This window comes from Podarcis raffonei, chromosome 6 (genome assembly GCF_027172205.1).
Source record: "Podarcis raffonei isolate rPodRaf1 chromosome 6, rPodRaf1.pri, whole genome shotgun sequence".
NCBI classification, from domain to species: Eukaryota; Metazoa; Chordata; class Lepidosauria; order Squamata; family Lacertidae; genus Podarcis; species Podarcis raffonei.
In genome coordinates, this window is record NC_070607.1 from 79,834,718 (window position 1) to 79,862,597 (window position 27,880).

Below are 27,880 nucleotides of genomic sequence, written 5' to 3' on the forward strand. Positions count from 1 at the left end.
AAGCTGCCTTAGAGTGAATCAGGTTATTGGCCCATCTAGCTCAGCATTGCCTACAGGTGGTTTGCAGTAGCTTCTTCAGGGTTTCCGACCAGGAGTCTCTCCCAAGTCTACCTGGAGACTGAACCTGAGACCTTTCTCAGGCAAGGCAGATGTTCTTTCCTAGCATCAGAAAGGAGGGCAGAGTCCATCCATAGTTAGCAACTCAGCAGGCAAACAGGTTACCTTGCTACAAGCTTCTGCCTATGGTGAGAGGAGCCGTACAGTGGTACCTCAGGTTACAGACACTTTAGGTTACAGATGCTTCAGCTTACAGACTCCGCTAACCCAGAAATAGTACCTCAGGTTAAGAACTTTGCTTCAGGATGAGAACAGAAATTGTGCAGCAGCAGCGCAGCAGCAGCAGGAGGCCCCATTAGCTAAAGTGGTACCTCAGGTTAAGAACTGTTTCAGGTTAAGAACGGACCTCCAGAACGAATTCAGTACTTAACCTGAGGTACCACTGTATTTCTATTTGAATTGTGGTAATTATTTCTAAATGTGCATCTATGTGCATACATTAGCTCATGCAAATGTGTGTGTGAGAGAGGCATTTCCTTTTTGGGGGGGAATGCAGAAGCTATCTCCCATTGGGGTTGGGTGGCTGATGTTGGCATCCCTCTCAAGAGACAATGGAGTGTGCCTCCAGGGGTGAAGCCAAACTGATGCATTAGCAGCACCAAAGTGACCTCCCTGGGAGGCATGCCTGGGCAGTGTGTTATGGGTAGGGATGGGGGAAACCACAGAGGTCCTTCAAAATTTGTCCCAGAGAGGCATGAACCTGAACTTTTATGTTAATAGATGAGCACAACCACCCATTTTTATTTCTGCATCTCGGGGGATTTCCCCCTCTTCTCCCTCAAGGAAAAAGGACGAAGCCTTCAGGGAATTTGAGAGAAAGAGCATGGCAATATGCAGTTAGCCAGAGGGAGCTCCTTCGGTAATCTGCCTTTCTGTTGGGTCAGTGAAGTGAACACATAATTAGCTGAGTGAAAAGGATGCTGAATGGAGTACAAGGCAGGCCTATGCCATCTCCTTTGGCTCCTATTTCCCTGCCACCTGGAACAAAAGAGCAAGATTATTGCGCAGCCATAAAACTGAGTGTTTGTTGTCCGGACTTTGTCATCGTCCCCCCGCCTCCCCCTAATAATAACTGAGGTTATTTCTCTCTCTCTGCATCCAAAGGATATGTCAACCAGCTCTGAAGGGCAGGTGCTATAAGCAGAATCAAAAGTTGCTGGATAAGAAGAGAAATGTTTTGCAGGCAGATTCACACCACAGATTTAAAGCACTCCCAACACAAATTTAAAGCACATGGCCTCCCTCAGAGTCCGGGAACTGTAGCTTGTTAAGGGTGCTGGGAATTGTAGCTCTGTGCAGGGGAAACTACACTTCCCAGGATTCTTGGGGGGGGGGGAATAATGTGCTTTACACGTGTGTTGGATGCATAGCTGTCAACTTACAGATTTGAAAATAAGGGACCAGCAGCCTCGAAAATAAGGGATCAGCAGCCAAAATAAGGGATTTTGCTATTGTAAAGAGTTATATACATTGGTAGGATTGACAGATGCTGTCAATCCAGCATGAGACGGTTTGGGAGCCATGGCGGCCGCTGAAGCGCCCCCCTTCTGCGTCCCTCCCCATCCCCTCCTCTTCCTCCTCCCTCAGGCCGTCTCCTCAGCTGCCACCACCGCTGCTGCCTCCGGGCTCGCGGGAGGCATGGGCGAGAGTCTCCCTCCCTCTCCCTCCCTCTCGGGCGGGGAAGGGCCAATGGAACCCCTTGCGCCAGGACGACGGTGCCAGCACACGCTCTCTCTTGCAGCGGAGGGCCCCGAGCCGCTGCTTCCCTCTTGAGTCAGGCCGGGAAATTTAAGGGACATCATCAATAAGGGACAGCAGTGGGACATGGCGCTGGGATAAGGGAGTTTCCCGCCAAATAAGGGACGGTTGAGAGCTATGGTTGGGTGTGTTGCATGGCATGAATGTAAATGGAACAAAGATTGATGTTCAAAACATTCATTCATTTTGCCATCAAGGTACATGGTGCTCTATTCTACAGCATAACATAAGCCCAAAAAAGCTAGGTTCCTGACTTATGGTGTGCACATTTTAAAAACAGTAGGGATGATAACATAGATGTAGGAGAGGGAATGAGAGAAAAAGACAGTGTGAGGTGAGTGGCGTGCATATGAACAAACTCAGACACATTTATTGAGCCTGCAATCCTAAACACAGGAGTCAGCTCCAACTGGACTCAGGGGGGTTAACATCTGACATAAGCGTGCATAAGAGCCTAGCCCAAGATGTTAATTTCAAACATAGATTTTCGAGAATGGGGATTGGGGTAATGGTTGATGATGTCACAAAAACAGCGATAGCTCCCTTAAATCAGAGGAAAGCTGTGATACTCCTTTATTCTGTCTCTGGGGTGAAGGTTTTCTTGCTGCTTCCCCAAAACTCAGACTATTAGCTTCCCCAACAACTTAGCTTGTTGGTGATAGCTTCCCTGCCCATTCTAGGAAAGTTATTCAGAAAAGAGAAGTCAGAGAGATGTGTGAAACATTATTATTGAAGTTTTTATTGCATGCGATTAACTATGAAGATTGATTGCAGGGTTTGTTTGTTTGTTTTTCCTGGTGATGTTTCCAGCATGCCCGCTGGCAGTGGCAAACGTTGCCCAGTTCTAAATGTGTTATATAAGGATGCTCCTACTTCTGTGAGCAGGAGGGCTTGGCCTGTAGTGCAGAGAGACAAAGCCTGATGTTGCTGGCCAGCAGGGACAATTAACAACCCCAGATTCCAGCCGCAGTGGAAAGTGAGAATAAGTGCTCCTTTGTGTCCATCAATCCCCAGCTGCCAGGATCTTCCTGTCCACCCGTTTAACAAAAGAGGACAGAGGGAGAGCCTCTGGGAACTGGGTCATTGGCAGTTCCACCGCTGTACAGCTTGCTTAATTAAGGCAGAAAAGGAAACTCCCAAGCGGCTGGCAGTGAAGATTGTATGCCGAAGGAGCAGATAAAGTACCCCGTGTGTGCTTGGTGTGGTCTCGGCAAACAGGCACGGTTTCTTTGAGTCAAGGCCACTGCTGTATGCTTATTCTTATTCCCTCTTGGCAAACAGAGCTGGCACTGTGTTCCCTGGAAGACTGAGATGTCTAACATAGAGGTGGTGAACACAATGCCAGCTTAAAAGGCAGCTAAGTCGCTCTTTTTCTCCATTTGGGGAAAAGCACATAAACCACATGAAATAGCTCTTGCATGAAATAAACAATAGGAGATGAGATGAATTGTGGCTAACATCATGTATAGGTAAAAGGTAAATAGGAAAGGACCCCTGGATGGTTAAGTCCAGTCAAAGGTGACTATGAGGTTGCGGCGCTCATCTCACTTTTCAGGCTGAGGGAGCCGGCGTTTGCCCACAGACAGCTTTCCAGGTCATGTGGCCAGCATGACTGAACTGCTTCTGGTGCAACGGAACACTGTGACAGAAACCAGAGTACATGGAAATGCCGTTTACCTTCCCGCCGCAGCAGTACCTATTTATTTACTTGCACTGGTCTGTGTGCACAGCCCTGGTCTTGGTTAGGACCTGTGAGGCACCATCAAATTAAGTAAATAAAAATTAAGTACTGCTACTGCCTCTGCTTTACCAACATTTGCAAGTTTTAGGACTCATCCACACTTCTGTTTGTCACATGATTTCTAGGTACACCACTAAGAGGATTTTCTTTTGTCCCACCGCTGTCCCCGGAAAAACCTCCTGCTGTTTACTGCTGAATCAGGGCGAATGTCAATCCGCAGAAAATCCGACTGACATTTGTTCTGGTTCAACTAGTTTCCATGAGCCTGGTGTGGACATAAAAACTATGCAGAAGGAAGGGAAGAGATACAGTAATATATGCAGCCCAGTCCTGTGTGTTTTGTCAGGACAGTAGGACAGTTACTTCCATCTGCATGTACCGCAGGATTGCAGCCTCAGCAGCTATGCAATGCTTTCCCTAAAGTGCTCAAAACACTTCAGACAAACGATCCCAGACATACACACAACGATCTTGTAAGGTAGGCAAGCAGCAGCATTCCCACACGCATTGTAGCTGGCAAATAATGCTGGTTCACCTATGGCTATTCATGGAGGAATGAAATTTGGACCAAAAAAAAGCAATTCCAGCTCACAGCTCATTAATTTTAACTAATGAACTACATCACCAAATGCCCATTGACTGAAAGCAACCCAGATCCTGGTGCCCAGGCAGGGCGAGCAAGCAGTTTCTCCCAACACTGTAAGGCTGGGGGTGGGGGGGCTCCTTTGCTTCTGAGAACAGGAGCCAATAAAATATTTGAGGGTGCCAGTCTTCCCCCTCAGTTGACGGGCATTGCAATAGAAATTGTGTGCTTGCGCCATAGCTGTCAACTTTTCCCTTTTCTTGCAAGGAATCCTATTCGGAATAAGGGAATTTTCCTTTAAAAAGGGAAACGTTGACAGCTATGGCGTGCTCAGCGTCTTGTGATCGATTATGCAGGGCGGGGCTTACCTATCCCCCCCAATATTTTATTCAAGTTGGCCCCCCGGCTAAACAAGCGGGGGGTCGTCATCGCGCTGGCCGCCGCTCCGCTCCGCACTAAGCGTCGCCAGCTCCCCAGAGCGTCCTGCTCCTTTAAACGCCGCCTGAGCGCCTTCTAATCCCCGCCGAAGGGGGGAAGGTCAGCGCCGACGGGGAGCGGAGCGCCCGCCGCCTTGGGGTGGGGCGAGCGCAGGTTGGCGCGCTGGCTAAAGGTCGCCCTGGGCTGCTCCCTTTCCAGATCCGCTTTCGGAAACTTTCACGCGCAGGGCGGATGTTCAGCTGGGCGGCGGCGGCGGCGGCAGCGGCAGCAACAGCTCTTCTCCAGGCAAGCGCTGCCCAACTTGCGCACCGGAGCACTTTGCGCGTGGGCTCCGCGCAGCATTCCCCGCCGCACCCGACATCTAGGCAGTCCGCGTGGACTTGCCCCCGCCCACCTTCCTCCTATTAATTCGCATTACTAAATTCCACCAGATCCGCTCCGGTCTCAGTCCCGGATCGAGCGCCTAGTTTTCGGCCGAGAGTAGCTGGTGCTCGGCGCTGGCAGGTCCAGCGACATCGCCCTTTCGACTTGAACCTCGCGGGCAGGATCATGCGGACGCGCCCCTGCTGGACGCTGCGCGCGGGGCTGCTGCTGCTCCTGGCCGCGCCGGAGGCGGAGGGCGGCTGCGCGGCGCTGGGGCGCTGCTGCGCGGGCCGGAGCATGGCGTGCGCGAGCACCGGCTGGAGGGCGGACGGGTCCCACGGGCCCTGCTACTGCGACCAGGCGTGCCCTTACACCTTGGACTGCTGCCAGGACTACCGGCAGGTGTGCCCAGGTGGGTAAGGAGCAGGAGGAGTAGGGGAGGGGGATACTACACCTGAGGATGGGTGGTCCAGCTCAGGTAGGATTAGGCATGGGGGACCTGTGGCTGTTTTCTTTTCTTGGATTCCCCTCATCTCTCACCATGGGGTTTGGTGGCTGGGGCTGATGGGAGCTGGAAGGCCACAGACTCCCGCTTCCAGTGATAAGTCAAATTCAGCACCTGCAAGGGGGTTGGACTAGATGACCCCTGGGGAACCCTTCCAACGCTACAATTCTATGACATGCTTAGAAAGAGCAGTGCCTTTTTTCCAGAGTGCCGGATCCCACCCAGAAGGGGAACTGCGATTGAAACTCAAGGGTGGAAAAATGACTTGGTGTAGCCAATTCAAATGGACTACAGCCCTTGTGTGAATACTTTTTGGCTTATTGTCCGGATGAGAAACCTGTGACCTTCCAAGTGCAGACTCTCATCTGCCTCATCTTGTTAGGGCTAGGGCTGTTGGAAGTTCAAAAATCTCTGCAGGGCTTGAGGTTCTTCATCCCTGAATTTAAGAGTACTAGAGGGAGCTGGAAGTTACTGAGCCCAGGTGGAAAATTACAGTATTGACAATCTACTCCTACCTATGTTATTTAAAAACTAAATCCCACTGATTTGCACAGGATTTACTCCCAAGGCAGCTGTTCCATGTGGTCTTAAACATGTTTTACTTGGAGATAAGTACTCTGGAGTTCAGCAGGGGGCTAACACCTGAATAAAAGTGTTTCCTTTTAAAGTTAGGATTGCAACTTGGGGGAAGCGAGAGCGGCTTAAGCTTTCTTGTGTTGGAAATCAGATACCAATGAATCTCAATGTTCTTGGAGGACATTTGAGTGCTGTGGACATGTGTATTGTCATAAACAGGGAGAGTTGCATTCAGAACTTTTTCTTTATTAAAAAGATCAATAACATTCTGTGCAAAAGCATAAGCTATGCAAATTGTGCTGTTTTATCCTGCTGTTGCAAGGCATCAAAAAGAGCTAACACTGAAGCCCCGTGTGCACAATTATTCGTAGAGTTTGGAGCATATGGTACAACTCAAGGCATTTGTAATGGCCTGGAGTAACTGCAATGGTTCTCTTAATACTACTTTAAACACACACACACACACACACACACACACACGCACACACACACACACTGAGCATGTCAACATCTTCTTCCTGTTCCCTAGTACAACAGAACCCAAATATTGGCAAATAGGAATTTCCTAAATCTTGACTTTTCAAAAGCTGAGGTTTTCAGCATATTGGATATTTTACTTAATGCAGAATTCTGCTTGTGCACTCCCCCCACCCCCACATGCAACCCATCCCATCCCTATAATAATCTTTACTTCCCATAACTCTTAGTAAAACCTTCCAGGAGACAAACATTGGTTTTTTCTATTAGGCAAATGAAAACATGGGGTCCTTTTTAAAAAGGGAACATATGTAAAAGAAAATGCAAGCAAAACAGAATTAACCCTCTCCACAAAATGCAGGTTGCTTGATTAGCCTTTATTAGAACTACTGAAGTGTAAGTCCCTTTCCTTTATGCCTCATCAATGATTATTCTCAACTGGTTCCATCTTGTGGCATTTTGAAGAAATGGCATAATATTGTCCTTTGCAAGTGTCACTCTTGGCCTGCTCTGCATGTGGTAGTTTGCGGATAGGTGACACCCAGGTGGGGTGTTTGTGGCAAAAGCCAGAAACTGGAGAGCCGTTCTTCTCACCGTAGTCATCTTTGCTTTGGCGACTGAGAGGGCTGGAAGATGTCTGAATCGACACATACACAGTGGTACCTCAGGTTAAGAACTTAATTTGTCCTGGAGGTCCGTTCTTAACCTGAAACTGTTCTTAACCTGAGGTACCACTTTAGCTAATGGGGCCTCCCACTGCTGTCGCGCGATTTCTGTTCTCATCCTGAAGCAAAGTTCTTAACACGAGGTACTATTTCTGGGTTAGCGGAGTCTGTAACCTGAAGCATCTGTAACCTGAGGTACCACTGTACTTGGATTGAAAACTCTGCTTTGCGTTACATGTCCAGAGTAATTGCGTGGAATAGGGAATCGTTTTATATTCCTGCACGGTTACAAAGCTCAGGCTGGCTGGTTCTCCCAAGTGCAGTGGAATGAAGTGGAAGAATGCTGAGGTGGTAAAATGAGCTGCCTCACTTCATCCTGCTGTTGGAGAACCACATTTTTTTAAAAAAAGTAATTCCCAATGTAAACAGACAGATGACCCTGTAAGTAGAAAACTTGGCAGTTTAAAGTGGTATCGTGATTGCTTCAAACGCATATTGTGAATGTGGGCTAAGTTGGGACACCTTAAATGCTGGCACTCCTGCTTGGCAGGAATGGATCAGACTTGCTTATTTGAGAAGAATGCCAGCCTGGAAATGCATGGAATAGATAACAATTGTGAGTTTTGTCCTCCTCCTCCTCCTTTCCTCAGTGGTCTCCTGCGTGGTCTCTGAGTGGAGCGAATGGAGCAGCTGTGCGGAGACTTGCAAGGCAGCGTACCGTGTGAGGAGGAGGCGCATCATCCGGGAGCCGAGAAATGGCGGCGAAGCCTGCCCTCCTCTCGAGGACAAGGCTGGCTGTTTTGAGTATTGGACTCAGCAAGGAACAGAGTGCAAGCAGCCCTTCAGTAAGTGGAGCAGGGCACGGGTGGAGTGGGGGGGGGACAGATTATTGGCAGAAAAAAGGTTTCCAAGGCCTGCTTTTGGATGCATTCAAAATTAAATTGTACCCCCCCAAAAAAGTCTTGTTAGAGCATTTCTTCTGGTTACTTTTGTTTTGTTCTAAGCTGAAGAAAGTTATTGACTCATGTCAAGTGCCTCTTGCTTAACAGGGGTATCCCATATTTGGCTGGGTTTCTTGCACTGCTCTGCTGGTGTGGTAGCTACAAAGAATCACAGAATTGCAGAAGTTGGAAAGGGACCACAAGGGTAATCTGGTTCAACACCCAGGAGTGCAGGAATCTTTGGCCCAACATGGGGCTCAAACCCATGATCCTGGAATTAAGAGTCTCATGCTCTACCGACTGAGCTATCCCAGATGCGAGAAAGAAAGTGCTGCAGTCTATAATGCCCCATGCTTAATCCTCGACACATTCATTAAATTAGAGTGGCCCTGCGGGTGGCGCTGTGGGTTAAACCACAGAGCCTAGGACTGGCCGATCAGAAGGTCAGGGGTTCAAATCCCCGCGACGGGGTGAGCTCCCGTTGCTCGGTCCCTGCTCCTGCCAACCTAGCAGTTTGAAAGCACGTCAAAGTGCAAGTAGATAAATAGATACCGCTCCTGTGGGAAGGTAAACGGCGTTTTCGTGCACTGCTCTGGTTCGCCAGAAGCGGCTTAGTCATGCTGGCCACATGACCCGGAAGCTGTACGCCGGCTCCCTCAGCCAATAAAGCGAGATGAGCACTGCAACCCCAGAGTTGGTCACGACTGGACCCAATGGTCAGGGGTCCCTTTACCTTTTACCTTACAGCACACAAAACAGCTTTAGATGCATGTTTGTGCTTGGAGAGCAGTTGCATATGTCCCTCTTCTAGTTCATCCAGAGTAAAATGGGATGATGCAAAGTGACATCTAGTGTAAGGATTGGTCAAGGTGTTCTTCTGAGTGCCTCTGCTGCAGAGCAGCCAAAGAAGTCTGATCACTGTAGTCCATGCATACGTAACCTTGAGGCTGGATTACCACAGTGCACTCTAGGTAGGGTTGCCCTTGGCCTCCCTCCTAGTTCCACTGAAGGTTGCCTTCCATCAGCAGAAGAGCTGAATGCCACCCATATCTCTTGAGGTGCCACGAGACTCTGTGTTGCTTTTGCCGCAACAGACTAACATGGCTGCTTCTCTGAAAACTGTGCTTGTACAAAAGGCTATGTTGGGGCTGGGCTCCATTCAAATTATGGCTGTCACCTGCTTAGAGAAATCACAGCTGATAATCCTGTGAGTTTAAGACTGTGAGTCTAACCCAAGTTATCTGGGAGTAAGCCCCACTGAATTCAGGTGGACTCGTTTCTGAGTAGAGGGGGTTAGGATTGTGCTGTTGGTATATTGATTTAATTAAATCTGCACGTGAGAGACAACGGTAACATTCACACATTACATTCATACAAACTTTGTCCACAAATAGTTGAGCTATACATTTGCACCGTAATAGGTAAAGATACCCCTGACTATTAGGTCCAGTTGTGGACGACTCGGAGGTTGCTGCGCTCATCTCGCTCTATAGGCCGAGGGAGCCAGCATTTGTCCGCAGACAGCTTCTGGCCAGCATGACTAAGCCGCTTCTAGTGAACCAGAGCAGTGCAAGGAAACACTGTTTACCTTCCTGCCGGAGCGGTACCTATTTATCTACTTGAACTTTTACGTGCTTTCGAACTGCTAGGTGGGCAGGAGCTGGGACCGAACAACAGGAGCTCACTCCGTTGCGGGGATTCGAACTGCCAACCTTCTGATCGGCAAGTCCTAGGCTTTGCGGTTTAACCCACAGCTCAACCTGTGTCCCCGTCATAATTCTAGGTGGCTCTTAATAATCAAGACTTTAAAAATTAATCCTTTTCTTTCTCCTTCCTTGGAGGTTTTTAAGCAGAGTTTGGATGGCCAAACACCACCCGCGGCCCACATGTACCGTAATACACATGTTAATATTTAGTGAATATATAGTCTGCGTGCTTGTGCACACAATAGTTGAGCTGTACGAATGAACAAGTTCAACACTTTGACACTAAGACTTGCGCACTTGTAGAGACCGCCTACATCCGTGTTCAGTGCAATGTGTGAACAACACTATCCAGAATTTTAAAGCAGTGGTGGGCAGAATACAGGCTTATTGGATCCCGTGTCAGATGCTGTACGTCTCTGAATACCAGATGCTGAGAATCAAAGTGTGTGTGTGTGTGTGTGTGTGTGTGTGTGCGCGCACTATTGTCATCTCACAGCCAACTTGTAGGCATCCCGTAGTTATCTGGTTGGTCACTGCGAGAACAGGATGCTGGACTAAATGGACCTTTGGCTTGATCCAGAAAGGCTCATCTCATATTCTCCTGTTTTACTAGATCGCCAAGAGCTATTAACCAGAGGCAGGTGCAACAAGTCTCACAGTTAGAATTCAAGAACAGGGTGCCTCTGAGCACATTCTGAGCCTAGGAAATTGTCTTCAGCACAGGAACTGAACTGAGTCCATAGCCCTTTCTCACAAAAGCATGGTCCTAGTTGGAGCTTTTTATTTCAGCAGCCTAATTTAGGTGGAACAACTCATTTTATTGCAGATATTGTCAAAACAACTGGGTGTCAAAAATCTTTGCTGTGCTACTGGAAATCAACCAGAGATCTGCAATCTCTAGCTTTTGCCCACCCTTTCCCTAAACAACCGGCCCTTTTCTGGTGTACTTGTTTAGACTGGTTATTATTTTCCTTCTGACTTTTTATTTTTTTGGTTTGCTTTGAAAAAAACCACAAAACAAAACCTGTGTTTCTGAGACCAAAATAAAATCTGTAGGCTTCAGAAGAGCTTAAGTGGTATATTTCTAAATTGGGATATTATTAAAATAGCTTGCTCCCTTCAGCATAGTTTCTGGGATGATAATTAGCAGGCCTGTTTGTACGGACAACAAGGGGGGATTTTGTGGGTGGAGGGTACCCATTTCTGCCCAGCGGAATGATGAATAATCACCAGCGGTCTGAGAATGTGGGAGAGAACTCTCTCTCTCTGATTTCCTGCCAGAGGGAAAATGACACGGCATTAAAGACCGCAAATGTCCCAGTTGTTATTGTTCTGCAGATGCAGGCGGGCTCGGGGCACCGTTGTCACTTATCATGTCTGCTGTGTTTTCCTTTTTCCCTTTGATGTGAGCAGTCCCAGCATTAATAACCACTGGAGGCTATGGGAAAGCGAGGAGAAAGCGAGCTGTGTCCATTGAGAATGAAAGAGCCGGGTAAGTAATGAGCTGCTCGAGGACTCTACAGCGTTTCTGTCCTCCTGTGGGTCACACTATGGCCTGGAGCTCATATAATGAAATGACACAAATCTAGATTCACAGGCCTAGAAGACATACTAGTACAGCCTTTGGCCCATTTCCCTGATGCAAAGCCAACCTCCAGCACACATGTTCTTCCATCCTCCTGCTTATACACAGAACAGTGCTTTAACCTGCACTTTTCATTTATATGGTGCTGTCACGATCCCTGTAAATACACCTCTGTAAATCCTTAATAGGCCAAACACATTTTGACAAAGTCTTCCTCGGCGGCCTTATTAAAAACGTTAACAATTCAGCCGGTTCTGAGCTGCAGCCGCTTAAGGGAGGAGAGAAAAATACGCGTAGGGTCCTGAATAAGTACAGATGTCTCCCCAGCTTACGCACAATGGACTCATGTGCAACCATGTATATGCGCTGTTATGTACTGAAGTTCTCACCCTGGGCCAGCAGGGGGATACTGTAGATAGTTTTCACTCAGGTCCACATATGCAAATAAGGGATTGAAAGTGACGTTCAGTGATTGGATAGTTACAGAAAGTGGTTACTGTTGCGTTGTAGTGGAGCTCTATATAAGCAAGCTGGCTGAACCCTTCAGGTCAGTTCTGTTCTAGCCTGTGAATAAACAAGAGCTGTTTGAAGAATCGCTGTGTCGTCTGATATGTTCCCCCACAACTTAACATGCGCAGTCCTAGGAAGTATTTAAATAAATTGATTAAAATTTCAAAAAAGGGCAAAATGGCCCCAAAAGAGCAGGAAAGGAGCTAGCAATCCCATGAGCCTTTGCACCAATCTTTGAGGCCTGTGAAGAGTTGGGCGTTGGAGAAAGGAGGTTTGGAGGTTTGGAGGGAGTGATTGTGGTGGAGTTTGGTGGATTTTTGTGAATTTTTGGCAGAGGTTTTGGTCGTTTACAGGCTTTATAGATGGTGTTCTCCACCATACGTGATTTCACGTTTATGAGTGGTACCCGGGAACGTAATCCCTGTGTAAGTGGAAAGATGCCTGTATACAGGTTGGCCAAATAAATTTCAAAAAGTCTCCTGCAAATAATGGATGTAGAGTTGAAGGGTGGTAATTAGCTAAGTTTTACTCTTGAGTATACCCACTGGAACTTAGTTCTGTTCATTAATTTTAGCAGGCATAGTCTTGAGTAAAACATCCCACCTGAAGACCTTGTTGAAATTCATTTGGCCCAGTAAGTATTTATAGTGTGACACCAGAGGTACTGCACCTCCCCGACACGCGATATACATATTTATTTTTGTAAGTAAGCCTTACACAGACCCTGGGTGAGCATTTGGAACCCCTGGAATCTTGCACAGTTCAGAGATTGGGGTGGCATGCAACCCTATTCCCCTCTCTTCCCATGGCAGGTACTGTGTCGAATTTCAGCTCATGGCCATCACAGAAGGATGTCTGCGTGGGAACAGCTCTTACACTCATTGGATGAAATATCTCAGCGAAGGACATCTGGTGTGTGTTGAGTGCCAGCACCCAGCTTTGGATTCCAGGAACCTGCACTGCTCAGGGGATGGCAGCGGAGCCAAAAAGTAAGAGCTGACCTTTCTGCTTTTGCTCAGTTGGAAATGCTTTGTTGTTGGGAAAATTGCAACCCTGTCTTCTAAACTTCTGTACTGCCTAGCACAGGGGTGGGGTGACTTTTTCAGTTCCGGGGAGCTTCATTTGCTTCTGGGCAACTTTTGGGGGTGGGGTCACATGGTAGTGATGGGTGGGGCAAGAGGCAGAAGCGGACTAGGCAATGAATGTGAATTTGAGTTACTTTTTACACACACTGGCTGTAGAAAAGAAGATATGCAGGTGTGAGCGGGCAGAGGGCAGATTGAGACTGGTGGGGCAGCATCTCATTTGCCCCAATGGACCAGCCTTTAGGTCTTTAAAAGTAAGCACCAGTGCCTTAAATTGACCTCAAAATATGAATGTACATCCTTCAAAATGTGTGTGATATGAATGACTCCAGCTATGCACATGCAACTTGATGTTGCAGTCCTCCAGAACATGCATGCGTGAATCTGGTTGCAATTGGCTGTACCCACTTACCTGGGAGTAAGCCCTATTGAACACAATGGGAGTTACTTCTGAGTAGGCACTTATAGGATTGCGTTGTTGGCCTGTCCTGACCGCCGAAAGCAAGCTGGCTCAATTCGATCCATTCTTAATGCATAGGAACATGGAAGCTAAATCTGCCCTGGCTATTGTTGTTGTGACAGTGCTCATTCAAGAACATTTTAAACAACAAATAAGTTTGTATGAAACAGCACGTTCATCCAGGTAGCATTTTCTCAGCGGTATTGAGCAAGAAAAGCACTGCTAGGTATTCTCCCCGTGCCTCCCTGAAGTCTTCAGTATAGAACTGCAGTTATTTTGATAAGGCAGCAATAACAGCCACTGTAGCTGTCTGGAGAGGCCATAAAATGCAGTAAAAACGTAAGAGGAGTACTGAGTTTGCTATTTAGTATATGGCATGACTCTAGTCCTCTTCAGGCATTCATCTTATGAGCTCAGTCAATGGAGGCACAAGGGGGAGAGAGTAGGAATGAGTGTGTGAGCTCAGCCCCCACCCCCTCCATGAATTGGAGAGTGAATGTCTGCAGCAGAGGGCCTGTTTGACCTGTGTAGGTTACTTGCCTGATGTCGAATTCTGGAAAACCAGGGTTCTGCCTTTCCTGGAAGCCTCCATGAGTACCCAAGGCTCTAATCTGCAGACGGCCGCTCTCGAACCATTGTGCCCACGGGGGATTAGGTTATTTATCACAATGGTTATATTACTTCTGTTGTCAGAGGCAATGTTTATTTATTAAAAAAACTACTTTAAAAAATCTTATCTTTTTGTTTATTTGATCAGGAGCATACAATTCAGTGAAGGGACGCGGGTGGCGCTGTGGGTTAAACCACAGAGCCTAGGACTTGCCGATCAGAAGGTCGGGGGTTCGAATCCCCGCAACGGGGTGAGCTCCCGTTGCTCGGTCCCTGCTCCTGCCAACCTAGCAGTTCGAAAGCATGTCAAAGTGCAAGTCGATAAATAGGTACCGCTCCGGCGGGAAGGTAAACGGCGTTTCCGTGCTCTGCTCTGGTTCGCCAGAAGCGGCTCAGTCATGCTGGCCACATGACCCGGAAGCTGTACGCCGGCTCCCTCAGCCAATAAAGCGAGATGAGTGCTGCAACCCCAGAATTGGCCATGACTGGACCTAATGGTCAGGGGTCCCTTTACCTTTACCTTATACAATTCAGTGACATACAGGAATAAAGACAAATCAATTAATGCAATTAAAGTAATGCAAAGACCTTGAACTTGGCCAGTGCAGATGTTTTAACAATGGTCACATGTTGTCAGCCATGTGCCCCTGTCAGCAGCCTGGCTGCCACATTCTGCATCAGGTAGAGCTTCTGGGCCAGGCTTGAGGGTAGACCCACATAGAGCATATTGCAGTAATCTAGCCTCAGTGGTGCCAACATGTAGGCTTACAGTGAGTAGCCTATCCCTGTCCTGAAACAGTCATCACAGGCAAGCCAGATGAAGCCATAGCTGGAGACTGCGAGTCAGAGAGACCTGGTACATGTCGGATTTGCCATGGGTATCTGTTTGGCCACTGTGAGAACAGAATGCTGGACTAGACAGGCCTTTGATCTGATCCAGACGGACTGCCTTTTCTGCTCACAGAAGGGCTCACATGGAATTTCCAGGGTCAGAGAGAAAATGCCACTGAATTCCAGCTGCCATGAAGGAAGAGCAAGGGAGGCCCTGCTTTTGGCATCCCCAGAGGCCCCCGTGGGAAACGGGATGCGGGGGGGGGGGAGGGTAGTTGTGTTGTAGATGGACCTTTGGGTCCAGTCCATCAGGGCTGCTCTGAAGCTAAGAGCAAATAACTGCTGGGGAAAAATGTTTGGTTCTCAAACTTTGTCCCGGCACTCGAATGGCACAGTGAGGAGAGGGCCAAATGAAGAGGAATCAGTAATGGAAAGGAAACTCTGATCCTTAACATGTATCGAGCTTTGATAATTCAATATTTGGGAGCAGGGAGGGAGGGGTGACCACACTTGATCCAGCCCAGTCATTATGTTTCTGCAATGAAAACCTGAATCCTTTTAACCAATGTGATTTTTTCAGCCCCTTGAACCGTCCACACGCTGAAGAGTGGTCCCAGCTTTCAGAATCGCCTTGTTCTTTTTAACTGCTTTGTGTTTGTTGCCACTTCCATTTTCAGCTGTGTCCTCCTATTGTGCATGGTGCCCCCCCCCCCGGCCTTGCTCCTTAAAACTGAAAAGCATTTCCATCACTTTCTTAGGCAACTTATCTTTACCTTTAGAACAAGCAAATCTCGGTTCATTTTTTTGTTTTTCTTTGCTTCTTTTAAGACTTGGGACTCGTCCCCACATCCACTTGACCCATGCTTTCCAGGTACAGGTCCGAGTGGTTTTCTAGGGAAAACCTGCTCTTCAATGTTGAATCAGAGCAAAAGGTCAATCCAGAGAATACCTGAATTGCTGTTTGCTCGGATAGAGTGCTAAAAAGTGGTTTTCCTTGGTGGGGAAAGCAACAGAGATCACAGCTACTGAGGATGACCCCATCGTGAACTAATCTCTGCTTTGAAAGTAAGAAAAGAGTAGTTGGGCTGTGAATGACACCTCTTGCTAAATCTCCTAGGAAGTGCTTCACCCGTTATGAAGCTGGCTTAATGGATTGATCCAATTTCAGGCTCGCGTGTGTACGGTTCAAAGCATTTTGTTGAATTAGCTGAGCCACGTTCGGAATGTCTCGCAAGGTCACGTCTCGTGCAACTGGGCCGGTGCATCGATATTCCCCCCCTCCTTCTTTCTTCCAGAAATAGGCTGTGAAGGGCTGGCCAAATCAGCTGGGGGATGTGATGGCACGATGATCTGCCAGTCTCAATCATTTGAGAATGGAGAGCAGCTGGGGAGCAGCCTCTAGAATGAGTGGGAAAGAGAGCCTGCAGCCGGGAGACTATTCATCTTTTCCAAGGGTACAATGAAGGGGTAATATGGCCCTCTAACAGAAAACTTGGGTGTTGAGGGCCAATGGGCTTGGAGCCAAAATGGGGCCACTGAGAAACAAGTGTGAGATAAATTGGCATGTTTGGTGGAACTTTGAGTTTTGCAGACTTACATTTAAAAAACAAAAAGAACCCCAAGGGATACCCACCCACACCCACCCAAGAAAAGCCCCCTTAAGGTGCTCAGTGTTTATGGAATGTGTCATTTGGAAAAAGAAAAACTGAAATGGTTTGTGGTTGGGATTTTTGCCTAAAAGCAGTTTCTGTGCAGTAACAGCTTGCCAGCATATTCTGTCTTGGTATAACTGGAGATAGTTCCAAGTTATGCCATTATGAACCCATACAGTACCCAAGTCAGTTAAAAAGTAGATTCTGAGAGCTGCAGATACTTTACACTATGCTACAATCTTGGTGGCTGTTCCTTCCTCCAACAAGTACATTAAAGCCTAAAATGACCAGCTTTTAAAATGATGTAGTGATTTGTTTTATGGAGCATTTAAGAAATGGTACTGGAAAGTTCAGACCTGAGTAAGTACAGTTGACATTTGCAGAGAGCATGCACTGGGAATTGCTGGAAAAGCCAGTGCTTCCTGCAAGCCTGCAAGGATTAGCTGTTCCTTATAGTTTGCAGTAAGATGTATTCACTGTGGAATGTGGTTTTGTTATGGACATTTATGTACATGCAGATGGGGACGGGTATAAGGAACTGTTTTTCCAAGCATAACCTTGTTTACATGGAGGGGCAAGTAGTATAATTTGTCCATCAGCAAAGGCAAATATGCAAGTGATTAAACATGATTGCTCAGTGGTAGCCACTTCAAATTGGCCTTCACAATGTCCATTGTAAAGCTGTGAGTAGGATTAAGCTGAGTTGTGCACGAGCAGACCTTGTTCTACTTGTGCACACCCTACTTAATGTTAGGATTCTTTCCACCGTGTTGCAGGCATGGGATTGTTTTTATCACATGACGGTGTATGTTTTCATTCCACGTTGTGGGAAGTGATGGAGACAGGATGTTTCTATTACTGTGTTTCCGTGATGTAGGATTTTTGTCCTTTTGTTCTGTCTCTTTGCTGTCTGATGCTGAAGAGGAAGGAGCTGAGTTGCGATGCTCTGAGTATGTATATGTAAATAAACGTATAGCCAAAAGCTGCGCTACTGAGTCTGTACGCTAACTGCCTATACTCTGCTGATGCTGAAGTGTGCTGATGCCTCTTGGTACCAGTCGCTGTGATGTTCAGGCTGGAGGAAGCTTTTGAATCTCCCAGGAGGGAGAGAACATGCCAGTCAGGCATGTGTCTCTGCCAGATTCCTACTTAATTCTGCCCAGATTCCACCCATTTCTTTTCTTTGACCATTTACTAGTGGGTGGAGGTCTAGTTTCAAAAAAAGAAATCTGCCTCAAAAATGGAGGAAAGGGGGAGATTTTGAGAGTGGGGGTGCAGGGGTTTGAGACGTAACCACACAGCCCCTTCCCAATGTTCTTAAGAGATGAGTATTTATTTATTTTTGTTTTTATTTATTAATTTATATACTGCTTAATACAGAATATAAAAACTGACCACGCATAATTGTTAAAATACATAATGATTAAAAAAGGCAGCATAATAAAAATACTCAATAAAGCAATCCCATTAATAATAATAATAAAACTAATGGACCTGTTAGTGCATTTAGTGCTGTACTGAAAATTTCTTCTTCAGTTCTTCCCTCACCAGTTAATGAGGGGGTGGGGAAACACATTCAGAAAACAAAAGAAAATTACAGTTGTCTGTACTTTGGCGCCTTTCTGGGTGCCTGTGTTTTGTGAAAAAAGCAGAATTCCACTAACTTATTGCATGGCTCTGGTCCTGGATATTAAGGAATGGAGGATACATTAGGATCTAAAGGTGCTGATATGAAACTTACTCTTCCACGCAAAATAAACATGCAGTTGTTTGCATCCGTGCCTCTGGAGCCCCCTGGAGAGATTGGTTCATCTCTCCCAGTAATGTTTGCTCTGATGGCGTTTCTGGTCCTGCTACCTGAGATGCTTTTTATCTGAAAATGCTATGGATAGAGAACATGGGATATAATGCCCACAAGCCTATACACCAACACTGAGTGATGCCTGCTACTTGTGACAAATTTAGGAGATTGCACGGTGTCCCTTTGAAGCAACAGCTAAGTGATAAAAACCACTTTGGACCTGCAGGTTGAGAGATTGAAGCTCAAGTGAACAGTGCACTTCAGTACTGCACAGTACTGCACATAACTATCTTTGTTTGAACGTCCAGCATCTGGAAGGTGTTTACTGTGTTTTCAGTGATTCAGAATTACCGGGTGTCCCTGCCATTCTCAAGGGCCTTTAGTTTGTGAGTACGGATTGAGAAATGCTTTTGAAGTACAAGCAAAAGCCAAGATTGATTCAACTCTTTTTATGTGCTCACCTGAAGCTGTGTGACTTGTGTGTGTGTGTTTCCTTGATGCTGCTTTTGGGGGAAGCTGAATGCATTGTATCAATGCTTGGTTCTGCTTTTTCTGTTCCAGGAACCAGCTACTGCACTGGCAGGCCGTAGGAAACCCAAGATGCAGAGGGACCTGGAAGCGAGTTCGCCAGCTGCACACTTGCTCCTGCCCTTCTGTCCACAGCTTCTTGTTCATCTGACTTTCACGTAGTTGTCCCTCTGCCTTGAGTCTGCATCTCCTCCTTGGTTCTCCTGAATTCAGCTGTGAAACAGCCACAGTTGCGATGCCAACAGATATATTCTAAGATCAAGGGTACTTGCTGCTTTAAGGAACTGTCACTTGGTGACACAGGACATTCTCCTTGAGACTCAAGCTGAAGTTATTGGCATGTTAAAGAAGCAGGTAATCTGTGCAGGAGAGACCTGGGAGAGTCAGGTTTGAGGCTGGCAGGCCAACAAGACCATGCTGACAAGTGAGTAGTAGAGATCAAAACCTAGGGAGAACCCTTGGATTGGACCATAGACCCATCTTGTCTAGCCTTCTGTTCTCACAGTGGCCAACCAGATGCCTGGGAGATGAGTGAGCTCATCCCAAACTCGGGTTGATTCTGAAATGTGCTGAGTCATCAGTTTTTTTGATTTGGAGATAATGTCATGTCACTTGGTCAGCCCCCTAAACCTCCATCCCCTTCTACACTGTCTGGGTTTGCTGCAGTGATGCTCCAGAACAAACGAGGCACTGTAAGAGGAAATCTGATCCTCTCCATCTTTCTTCTTCCCCTGTTCTCCAGCATCGTTTTATTGGTATGCTGCCTTTCCGTAGTTAAAACTATGCTCAACCCAAGCCCATTATGATCACAGGGAGTAGAAAAACCCCATTGGCCTTTGGGAAACGTATTGGCCAGGCTATAAGCTGGGGATTCTGCTGTGTGGGTTGCATCCAAGCCAGAAGAGAATTTAGGGGCTTGTAATGTCCACCACTCCTTTGACTCAGGTTTTTACAAGCCCCTGAAACTCAGGCCTGAAAGTGGAGCACCTTGGTCAGGGCTGGGTAGATTCTGCATGTGTAGGAGGAAGGGGTTGAATGTGTGATACTGAGCAGAGAACTCTGCTTCCTATGAGTGTTGGGGACTCTCAGGAACATAGGAAACTGCCCATTTGCCTATCTAGCTCAGAATTGTCTGCACTGACTGGCAGCCCAACCTGGAGATGCTGGGAATTGAACTAATCCAAAATGCGGCAGCTAGATTGGTGGTTGGGAGTAGTCGCTGAGACCATTTAACCAGGCCTTTGGTTGATTTGATTGACATCCTGTGCCCTTTTAAAATGTGGTTTTTTTTTGGGGGGGGCAGTGCGGTTATTGGGTTGTTGTTTTTACTTTGATTATGTATTTTGTGGTTTTATATTTTGCTTTTCTTCTGTGAACTGCTCTGGGACTATAGGGCGGTATATAAATTCAATAACTAATAATAATAATAATTATATAACACCAATCCTAAAGGATCTTCACTGGCTCCCAGTACGTTTCCAAGCACAATTCAAAGTGTTGGTGCTGACCTTAAAACCCTCAACAGCCTCGGACCAGTATACCTGAAGGAGTGTCTCCACCCCCATCATTCTGCCTGGACGCTGAGGTCCAGCGCCGAGGGCCTTCTGGCGGTTCCCTCCCTGTGAGAAGTAAGGTTACAGGGAACCAGGCAGAGGGTCTTCTCGGCAGTGGCGCCCGCCCTGTAGAACGCCCTCCCTTCAGATGTCAAAGAGATAAAGAATTACACAACTTTTAGAAAACATCTGAAGGCAGTCCTGTTCAGGGAAGTTTTTAATGTCTTACATTTTATTATTTCTTATCTTTTGCTGGAAGCAGCCCAGAGTGGCTAAGGAAACCCAACCAGATGGGCAGGGTTTAAACAATAAAATTATTATTATTATTATTATTGTTGTTGTTGTTGTTGTTGTTGTTGTTGTTGTTGTTGTTGTTGTTGTTGTTGTTGTTATTAACCTGGGGCCTTCAGCATGCAAAGCAAATGTTGTACCCTTCACCCACAGTTTTATATTTTAAATGCAAGTTTCTAGTGCCCATGGCCGCTGCCAACATATGCTTAGAATGTCTGGTGAAATCTTGCAAGGTTAGAGCAGGTGGTTGAGTAAGATTTCCATGAGAGCAGGGCTTCAGTTTTATGGGTAGCTTCTTCCTTTTCCTTGAACTAGCAGTAAGTAGCAGGATAATTTCTGCATCCCCTTGTCTGCAATTAATTAATTAATTACAGGGGATGTAGCTGTACATTATCTTTAAATTGGTAGATAAAATGAGTTCTCAAAGAAGCTTTAGCCTTTGGGCCAAATTATACATTCTTCAGGTGTTCCATGATATGTATTCCTCCCCCTATAAAGGGTTGTTGGTAGATTTATTTTTCACTTGTTTTTATTTAAACAATTTACAGTATATACCACTTAACTACAATAGTTTCTAAGCTGTTTACAAGGATGGGGGAGTTTTGAACACCCACACTCTTAATTACTGCAACTCCAGTAAAATTTGGCTTTGGGCACTTGCTTTAAACTGAAAAGACAAACAACATACATTGATTTATTGATTTGGGGGAAGGAATTCTGCCACAGATCTCCTGCCTAACATGAACTTTGGCCCGATGCCCCTATGTACTCTTTTTGCAACTGTGGAGGACCCTCCCAGATTATTTGAGGAACAAGGAAATGGAATATAGGCTTGGGCTAGTTCCCATTGATTGATTGAGCCTTACAAACCACTCAAAACATCCTTGTGAAGCTTAGATACACTTGACCTTTCATTCACTGGTGGAAGTTGGGGAGGTTAAGAACTTGGCTGTCTTTGGCTGACTTGTGAAGTGCCTTACACACTGTCAATCTAGACATGTCGCTTGAGATCTGGGATTATAAACGCCTATTGTTTAAGAAGGGGAAAAAACAATAGTAGATTGTTAGTAATAGTAATAGTGGATTGGTACCATGGTGCTGGGACGCAGGTGGCGCTGTGGGTAAAACCTCAGTGCCTAGGACTTGCCAATCGCATGGTCGGCGGTTCGAATCCCCGCGGCGGGGTGCGCTCCCGTCGTTTGGTCCCAGTGCCTGCCAACTTAGCAGTTAGAAAGCACCCCTGGGTGTAAGTAGATAAATAGGGACCGCTTACCAGCGGGAAGGTAAACGGCATTTCCGTGTGCTGCGCTGGCTTGCCAGATGCAGCTGGTCACGCTGGCCATGTGACCCGGAAGTGTCTGCGGACAGCGCTGGCTCCCGGCCTCTAGAGTGAGATGAGCGCACAACCCTAGAGTCTGGCAAGACTGGCCCGTACGGGCAGGGGTACCTTTACCTTTACCTTTTACCATGGTGCTGGTACTCCTCCCCATTTTCCTGAATAAATATTGCCACCGCCACCCCGAATTGTAATTTAGGAAACTGGTGGTGGGGAGATCATTCTCCTTCTGACTGCCACAGTTCCAGATGCCACAACTTCCTTAGAAGTTGCTATTAACTTCTTAAAACAAACAGGAAGTGATTGTACTCATGGATCTCCTCTGCCATCTTTAGTTGTACTCACACTTACAAAGGACACACACTGCTATGCATGTTTACTCAGAAGCAAGTGCCACAGACTTCAGTGGGACTTGCTCCCAAGCTTTAAACTAACACACACACCTTCAGGAAAGTCTTTTTGAACTCAGTAGGGTTCACCTCTGGGTTGGCATCTGTCTGTCTTGGGAGACAGTGGAAGAGAGCGCCTTTGGGGGTGAAGTCAAACTGTTGAAGGTTGCTGCACCTGCTGTGGCTGTAGAGACTAATATGGGAGAGACATGTTTTGTTGCAGCTGGGGCAGATGGAGGCGTCTGATTATATTGACTGGGTAGACATAGTATTGCCCTGTTCAATAGAAAAAAAATCTTCTGTGCACCTGTGGCATGTCAAACCTTATTCTGAAATAATTTGGACCTGGAAACACTGGTAGGTTTTTTTCATTTGCAGGCTTTGTATTTTGAAAGAGCCCATTAAAAGTAATATTTATGGAAAGTTCTACCTATTGTGGGGTTTTTTCTTCCTGGTAAGGGGAATGGTTGCATTTACAGCATTGGACTTGGCTATTCTCATGTTTTCCTCTGAAGAAGTGGGGGGGGGGAACTGGGGGGGGATTTCAGCATGGCCATCTAGACCAAGAGATGGGGAAACACCTGGAGGACCACAGCTTCCATCATCCCTGACCATTGTCCATGCTGGCTAGGGATGATGGGATCTGGAGTCTAATAAAAGGAATCATCTGCCATTGGAACAGCTATGATGCTTTATGGTCTCATATTCAACCAGAGAACATTTTAAAGTAAACTTTGGCGTGCAAAATGCGAATGTTGTATTTTGTGTGTGTGTGTGTGTGTTTTTTGGGGGGATCACGTTTCCAGTCTAAGTCTTTTCAAATGTTAAAGTAGACATGCGGCACAGTCCTGTACTATGTTGGAATGGGGATTTGGTGTTTGAAAGTGCGTCCTCATTTCAGTAGCTCCTAGATGGGCAATCATCTAGTCTCCTCCATGACGTTTGGCTTAATTCAAATTGCTGGCAGCTCTCTGCAAGAATAGGGAGAGTTGTTGATGGGAGAAAGCAGCTGGAGGGACCAGTTTTATGAAGGCAGGAGGAGGGATGGAGGTGTTTGATTCCATTCACACTTAAATGCAAACCTACCAAATTCATACTTTTCAAAACAATATGTGATTAGAAATGCAACCATCTTTCGAAACTGGCACTTCTCCAAATTTTACAGTGAAGTTCTCCAGACATGGAATGTATGTGTATGTTTTTGTACACCAGAGAAAATTGTGTATAAATGCACATATTAGACAAAATCACATACAAAATGCATTTTGTTCTGGAACATGGCATACAAAGATGTGTAAGCAAGGAAAAATTCACTCTAAAATGCAGGCAGTTTTTTATGAGAATTTTAAAAAAATCTACAAATTGCTGTGGAGATGGTGGCGAAGATTGGAAAAAAATATGAAATTGAGAGAACCAGAATTGACAGATCCATTCCTTTCCAGCCAAGAGTCTGTAGCTGGGATCATCCTAGACAATTCATGTGTGCGGCTACTTCTCATTGAATTTTTCCACAAATACTGCAAGTTCAAAAAAGGAGGCCTGTAATCTACAGAATTGGTATTGCAGTGAAATCCAGCGAATTTATCTTGTCCACAAGAGGGCAGCATCCACACCTTGCTTTAATATAAGCAGTAAGACCATTATAAAAGTAAATTCTGTTTGTTTGTTTTTAAAAAGGAGTATAAGTGGGAAAGTAAATTGATTTTAAAATGTGGGGGACACAGATGTTTGAAATGAGACACATTTTTGCCTACAAGTTAAAGTAGACATACAACACAAGACACTTTATCCCCATCTATTCCTGCAATATGCCCTATATACAATAGTGTTTTGGGGTTTTTTTAAAATTAAAAAAATGTAAATTCTAATGCTATTAGAAAAACAGGGTTTAAATCCTGCTTAAAATATCTTTACACTATAAACAAGACCGATGGCCTTGCATGCAACAGTGCGTTTTCCAGAGATGGCAAATGTTCCCATGACAACACCATGACCTCTTTGCCATTGGCTATCAGTCAGAGAGCAGCTGCCATTGTGAATGGATGAAACCCATAGCCTCAGTCATGTATTTGTGTGAAGAACCTCCTTTCCATTAAGGGATTGTATCTATATGGTAGCCTTTGGTTGGAGAGATTTACAGTGGTACCTCTGGTTACATACGCTTCAGGTTATAGACGCTTCAGGTTGCAGACTCCGCTAACCCAGAAATAGTACCTCGGGTTAAGAACTTTGCTTCAGGATGAGAACAGAAATCGTGCTCCGGTGGCGTGGCGGCAGCAGGAGGCCCCATTAGCTAAAGTGGTGCTTCAGGTTAAGAACAGTTTCAGGTTAAGTACGGACCTCCGGAACGAATTACGTTCTTAACCCAAGGTACCACTGTACCTTCGTCCAAGAGCATTGTTGCTGGTGGAGTTTGTTCTACTTGGCAGTGGCTAATGGCTACAAAAATGGGCAATTGCACCCACACAATAATCTGCCACAGCAGGCACACAGAGTTGTGCAGTCTGCTCCAAAGTAGGTTTACTCTGAAATAAGTTTCACTCTGTTCAAAGGGGTTGTGTGGTGGGGTGAGGTGGTGTGTCTAGTGTGCATAATATTGTAGCCTTACTTAGGATGGCAGAATACTTGCATCGGACCTGTTTCCTATTCAGGTTGAACACAGAGCACCAGGTATGTAGCATGCAGGCACCAACAGTTGGAGGAGCAAAGGCAGAGATAAATCACTTTGTGGTTTAAAGGGTTAATTCTGTTATTGATATGGCGGACAGCAGATTGGCAGGAGGTTCTGGTCAGTTGGGAGTTAGCTGTCAGTGAGGAAGATGGTTGGTATTTGATAGCTGGAGGAATTGGAAATAAAAGTAGCTCTGAAGGTGTTCTTCCCCTGCGTAGGTCTGAACCCTGTACATAAAGACAAATCTCTGTTTTATTTCTCCTCCATGTATACACTGTTCTTGGTCCCTTTGTTACCGGTGAAGGATTATCAGTTTCTTTTTCTCTCTGTATTCGGTCTGCTTTATTCCAGCCGCAAAGCGCAACACAAGCCTACTCCTCCCTTTACGTACTTGTTTATTTCAGAGGTTTCCTACCTACCCTTAGAAGAAACCGAAGAATGCACTCTGGGCTGCAGAAGCGGTCCTGCAAAAAGTGCCAGAGGCCAGGCCAGATGATGGCAACTATCAACACACTTCTATCTAGAGGAAGCACCACATCCTGGGAGCTGCCCCATAGAATGCTTTCTCTAGGGCTGCCATCCCTCACGCATCTAAGGGAGAAATGTGCACCCAGGGCTTCCTGGAGGCAGGTAAGGACTTTCTGGTGGTCCTGTTAAGGTTTGTGAGGAGGGCCTACCTGGCAGAGAAGCTGACTTTTTCTCTTACTCCTCCTCTAACTGTAAAGCTCATTGGCACCCGCCCAGCTGCTGCCATTTTGTTTCTATCTTATACAGCACTGCAGACGTTGTGACTGGCACATGGTGGGAAGGCTAAAATGATGGCCACCAGGAGAATTGCAGCTCTCCGTCAGGGGATCCCAAGACTGGGCAGGCATCAGTGGGCCCTGTTGCCACTGGACAACTATGCCCATATCTCTTTTGTTGTTATTGTATTTGCATAGTCCAGAATTAAGCCTAGTCTTCACATGCAGCAGAATATGGCTGCATACACACTGTACATTTAAAGCACATCCAATGGCTGATTAATATAAATTATTATTATTATTATTATTATTATTATTATTATTATTATGAGGAGTCCCTGTTTTATTTCCACTCAAGCTTATCCACAAGTATCCAAATGCTTATATATAAATATTCATCAAGCTACAGTATTACAGTATGAAAATTTTGCTGCTATAAATTTAATAAATCAACAACAATCACTTTTTAATAAGTAAATGGATAAAGAACCTTTCTTTATTCTCATCATAAATCCTCCAGTTATTCCTGAGTTATTTATCCAATTTGTTGGTCCTGGAATATAATACTATAATACTTGAAAAATGTATCCAGGCATTTGTTTATTTGTTTAGTTATACTGTGATTAAATAAAAAGGGCTCAAATTATTATATCAACTAATTATACTGCACAATGATTGCCTGTTTCCTTTTCTATACTTCCCCAGTCAGGAGAAACTTGAAGGCCTTTTTCTTTATCCCCCTATGAATAGTTGGCATTTTATGCTGCACCTGTGGTTTGATATGTGTTTTTATCTTCTACTCTATTTTGTTTTTTTATTTTGTTGATGTATCTGTTACTCCTTGACTATATGCTGTTTTACCATTTTATAGTTTCCTGCTGCCTTTGTGCTATTCATTATTGCCTGTTCATTTGTATATTTTATTATACATTTTGTTATTTCCAAAACTTATTTCCTGTTTTTTAAGCTGAGTAGCGTTTAAATCAGTTTGCAACAGAATAAAAACAAACAGACAATTTTGAGCTGGGGTTTAACCTGGCAAAATTCATTCCTGCTTTGATGGAACCATTTCTTAACAAGCAGCCCAAGATGTAATTAAGACTTAGCCGCAGAACCTCAGCAGCTTCACCAGCCAAATCCTGGCTGGAGTCCTCATAGATTTCTTCTGTCTGGTTAGTTAAAAATAATTCTAAATCACTTCATAGCAGATGTGAAGATTGTGTAATGGCACATACAGTTACTTCAGCAGTTTAATATTACCACCAAACCAAGAGTTTCATTAGACTTTTTCATAGGAAAAGGTTTCATACACCCAAAACTAATACTGCTTGGTTGCAACAACACAGAGTGTTTCATCTAAAGCAGTGTTGGTCAAACTTGGCCCTCCAGCTGTTTTGGGACTACAATTCCCATCATCCCTGACCACTGGTCCTGTTAGCTAGGGATGATGGGAGTTGTAGTCCAACAGCAGCTGGAGGGCCAAGTTTGGCCAACACAGATCTAAAGTGTGCATTGTAAGACAAAGCCTTCTGTGTGTGCTCCACTTTTCTACTAGCCACAATGGTCTGCCTCACCTGTTGGAGGCAATGTGTCTCTGAACATCAGTTGCTTGGAATCACCAATGAGGAGTCACTGTCACATTCAGATCCAACTTCCTGGCTTCCCATAGGCATCTCGTTGGCTGCTGTGAAAACAAAATGCTGAACTGGACATGTCTTTAGCCTGATCTAGCAGGCCCTGTCTTATGTATTTATGGCTTTAATGTACAGTTAAGTTGATGCAATGGGCTGTTGCAGTGGGCACTGCAGTCTGTAGCATCTGGAGCAAGGGCTTGGTGGCAGGTCTGTCCTCGGCCCCAAATTAACTCTTTGCATTACACAGGGGTGATGTGTAGAGCTTGGAGGCAGCTATTGAAACAACAGGTCCAAACATCACCACTGGGGCCATGTGGCTTGCCACCCAGTCC

General features: G+C 45.8%; 1 protein-coding gene across 2 annotated transcripts; it reads left to right on the forward strand.

Moving 5' to 3' along the window:
- Window positions 1-4,648: 4,648 nt before the first annotated feature.
- On the forward strand, window positions 4,649-20,836 carry LOC128416445 (somatomedin-B and thrombospondin type-1 domain-containing protein-like). Of its 2 annotated transcripts, XR_008331217.1 has the most exons (6): window positions 4,649-5,412; window positions 7,874-8,068; window positions 11,284-11,362; window positions 12,778-12,954; window positions 18,965-19,854; window positions 19,911-20,836. XR_008331217.1 is itself a non-coding variant. In XM_053394213.1 (5 exons), exons 1-5 carry the CDS (start codon window positions 5,187-5,189, stop codon window positions 19,080-19,082), a joined length of 795 nt encoding a protein of 264 aa, XP_053250188.1. In that variant the 5' UTR covers window positions 4,649-5,186; the 3' UTR covers window positions 19,083-20,836. The 2 variants fall into 2 exon arrangements, 1 of the variants encoding a protein (XP_053250188.1); XM_053394213.1 differs by having other exon boundaries at window positions 18,965-20,836.
- Window positions 20,837-27,880: the final 7,044 nt, after the last annotated feature.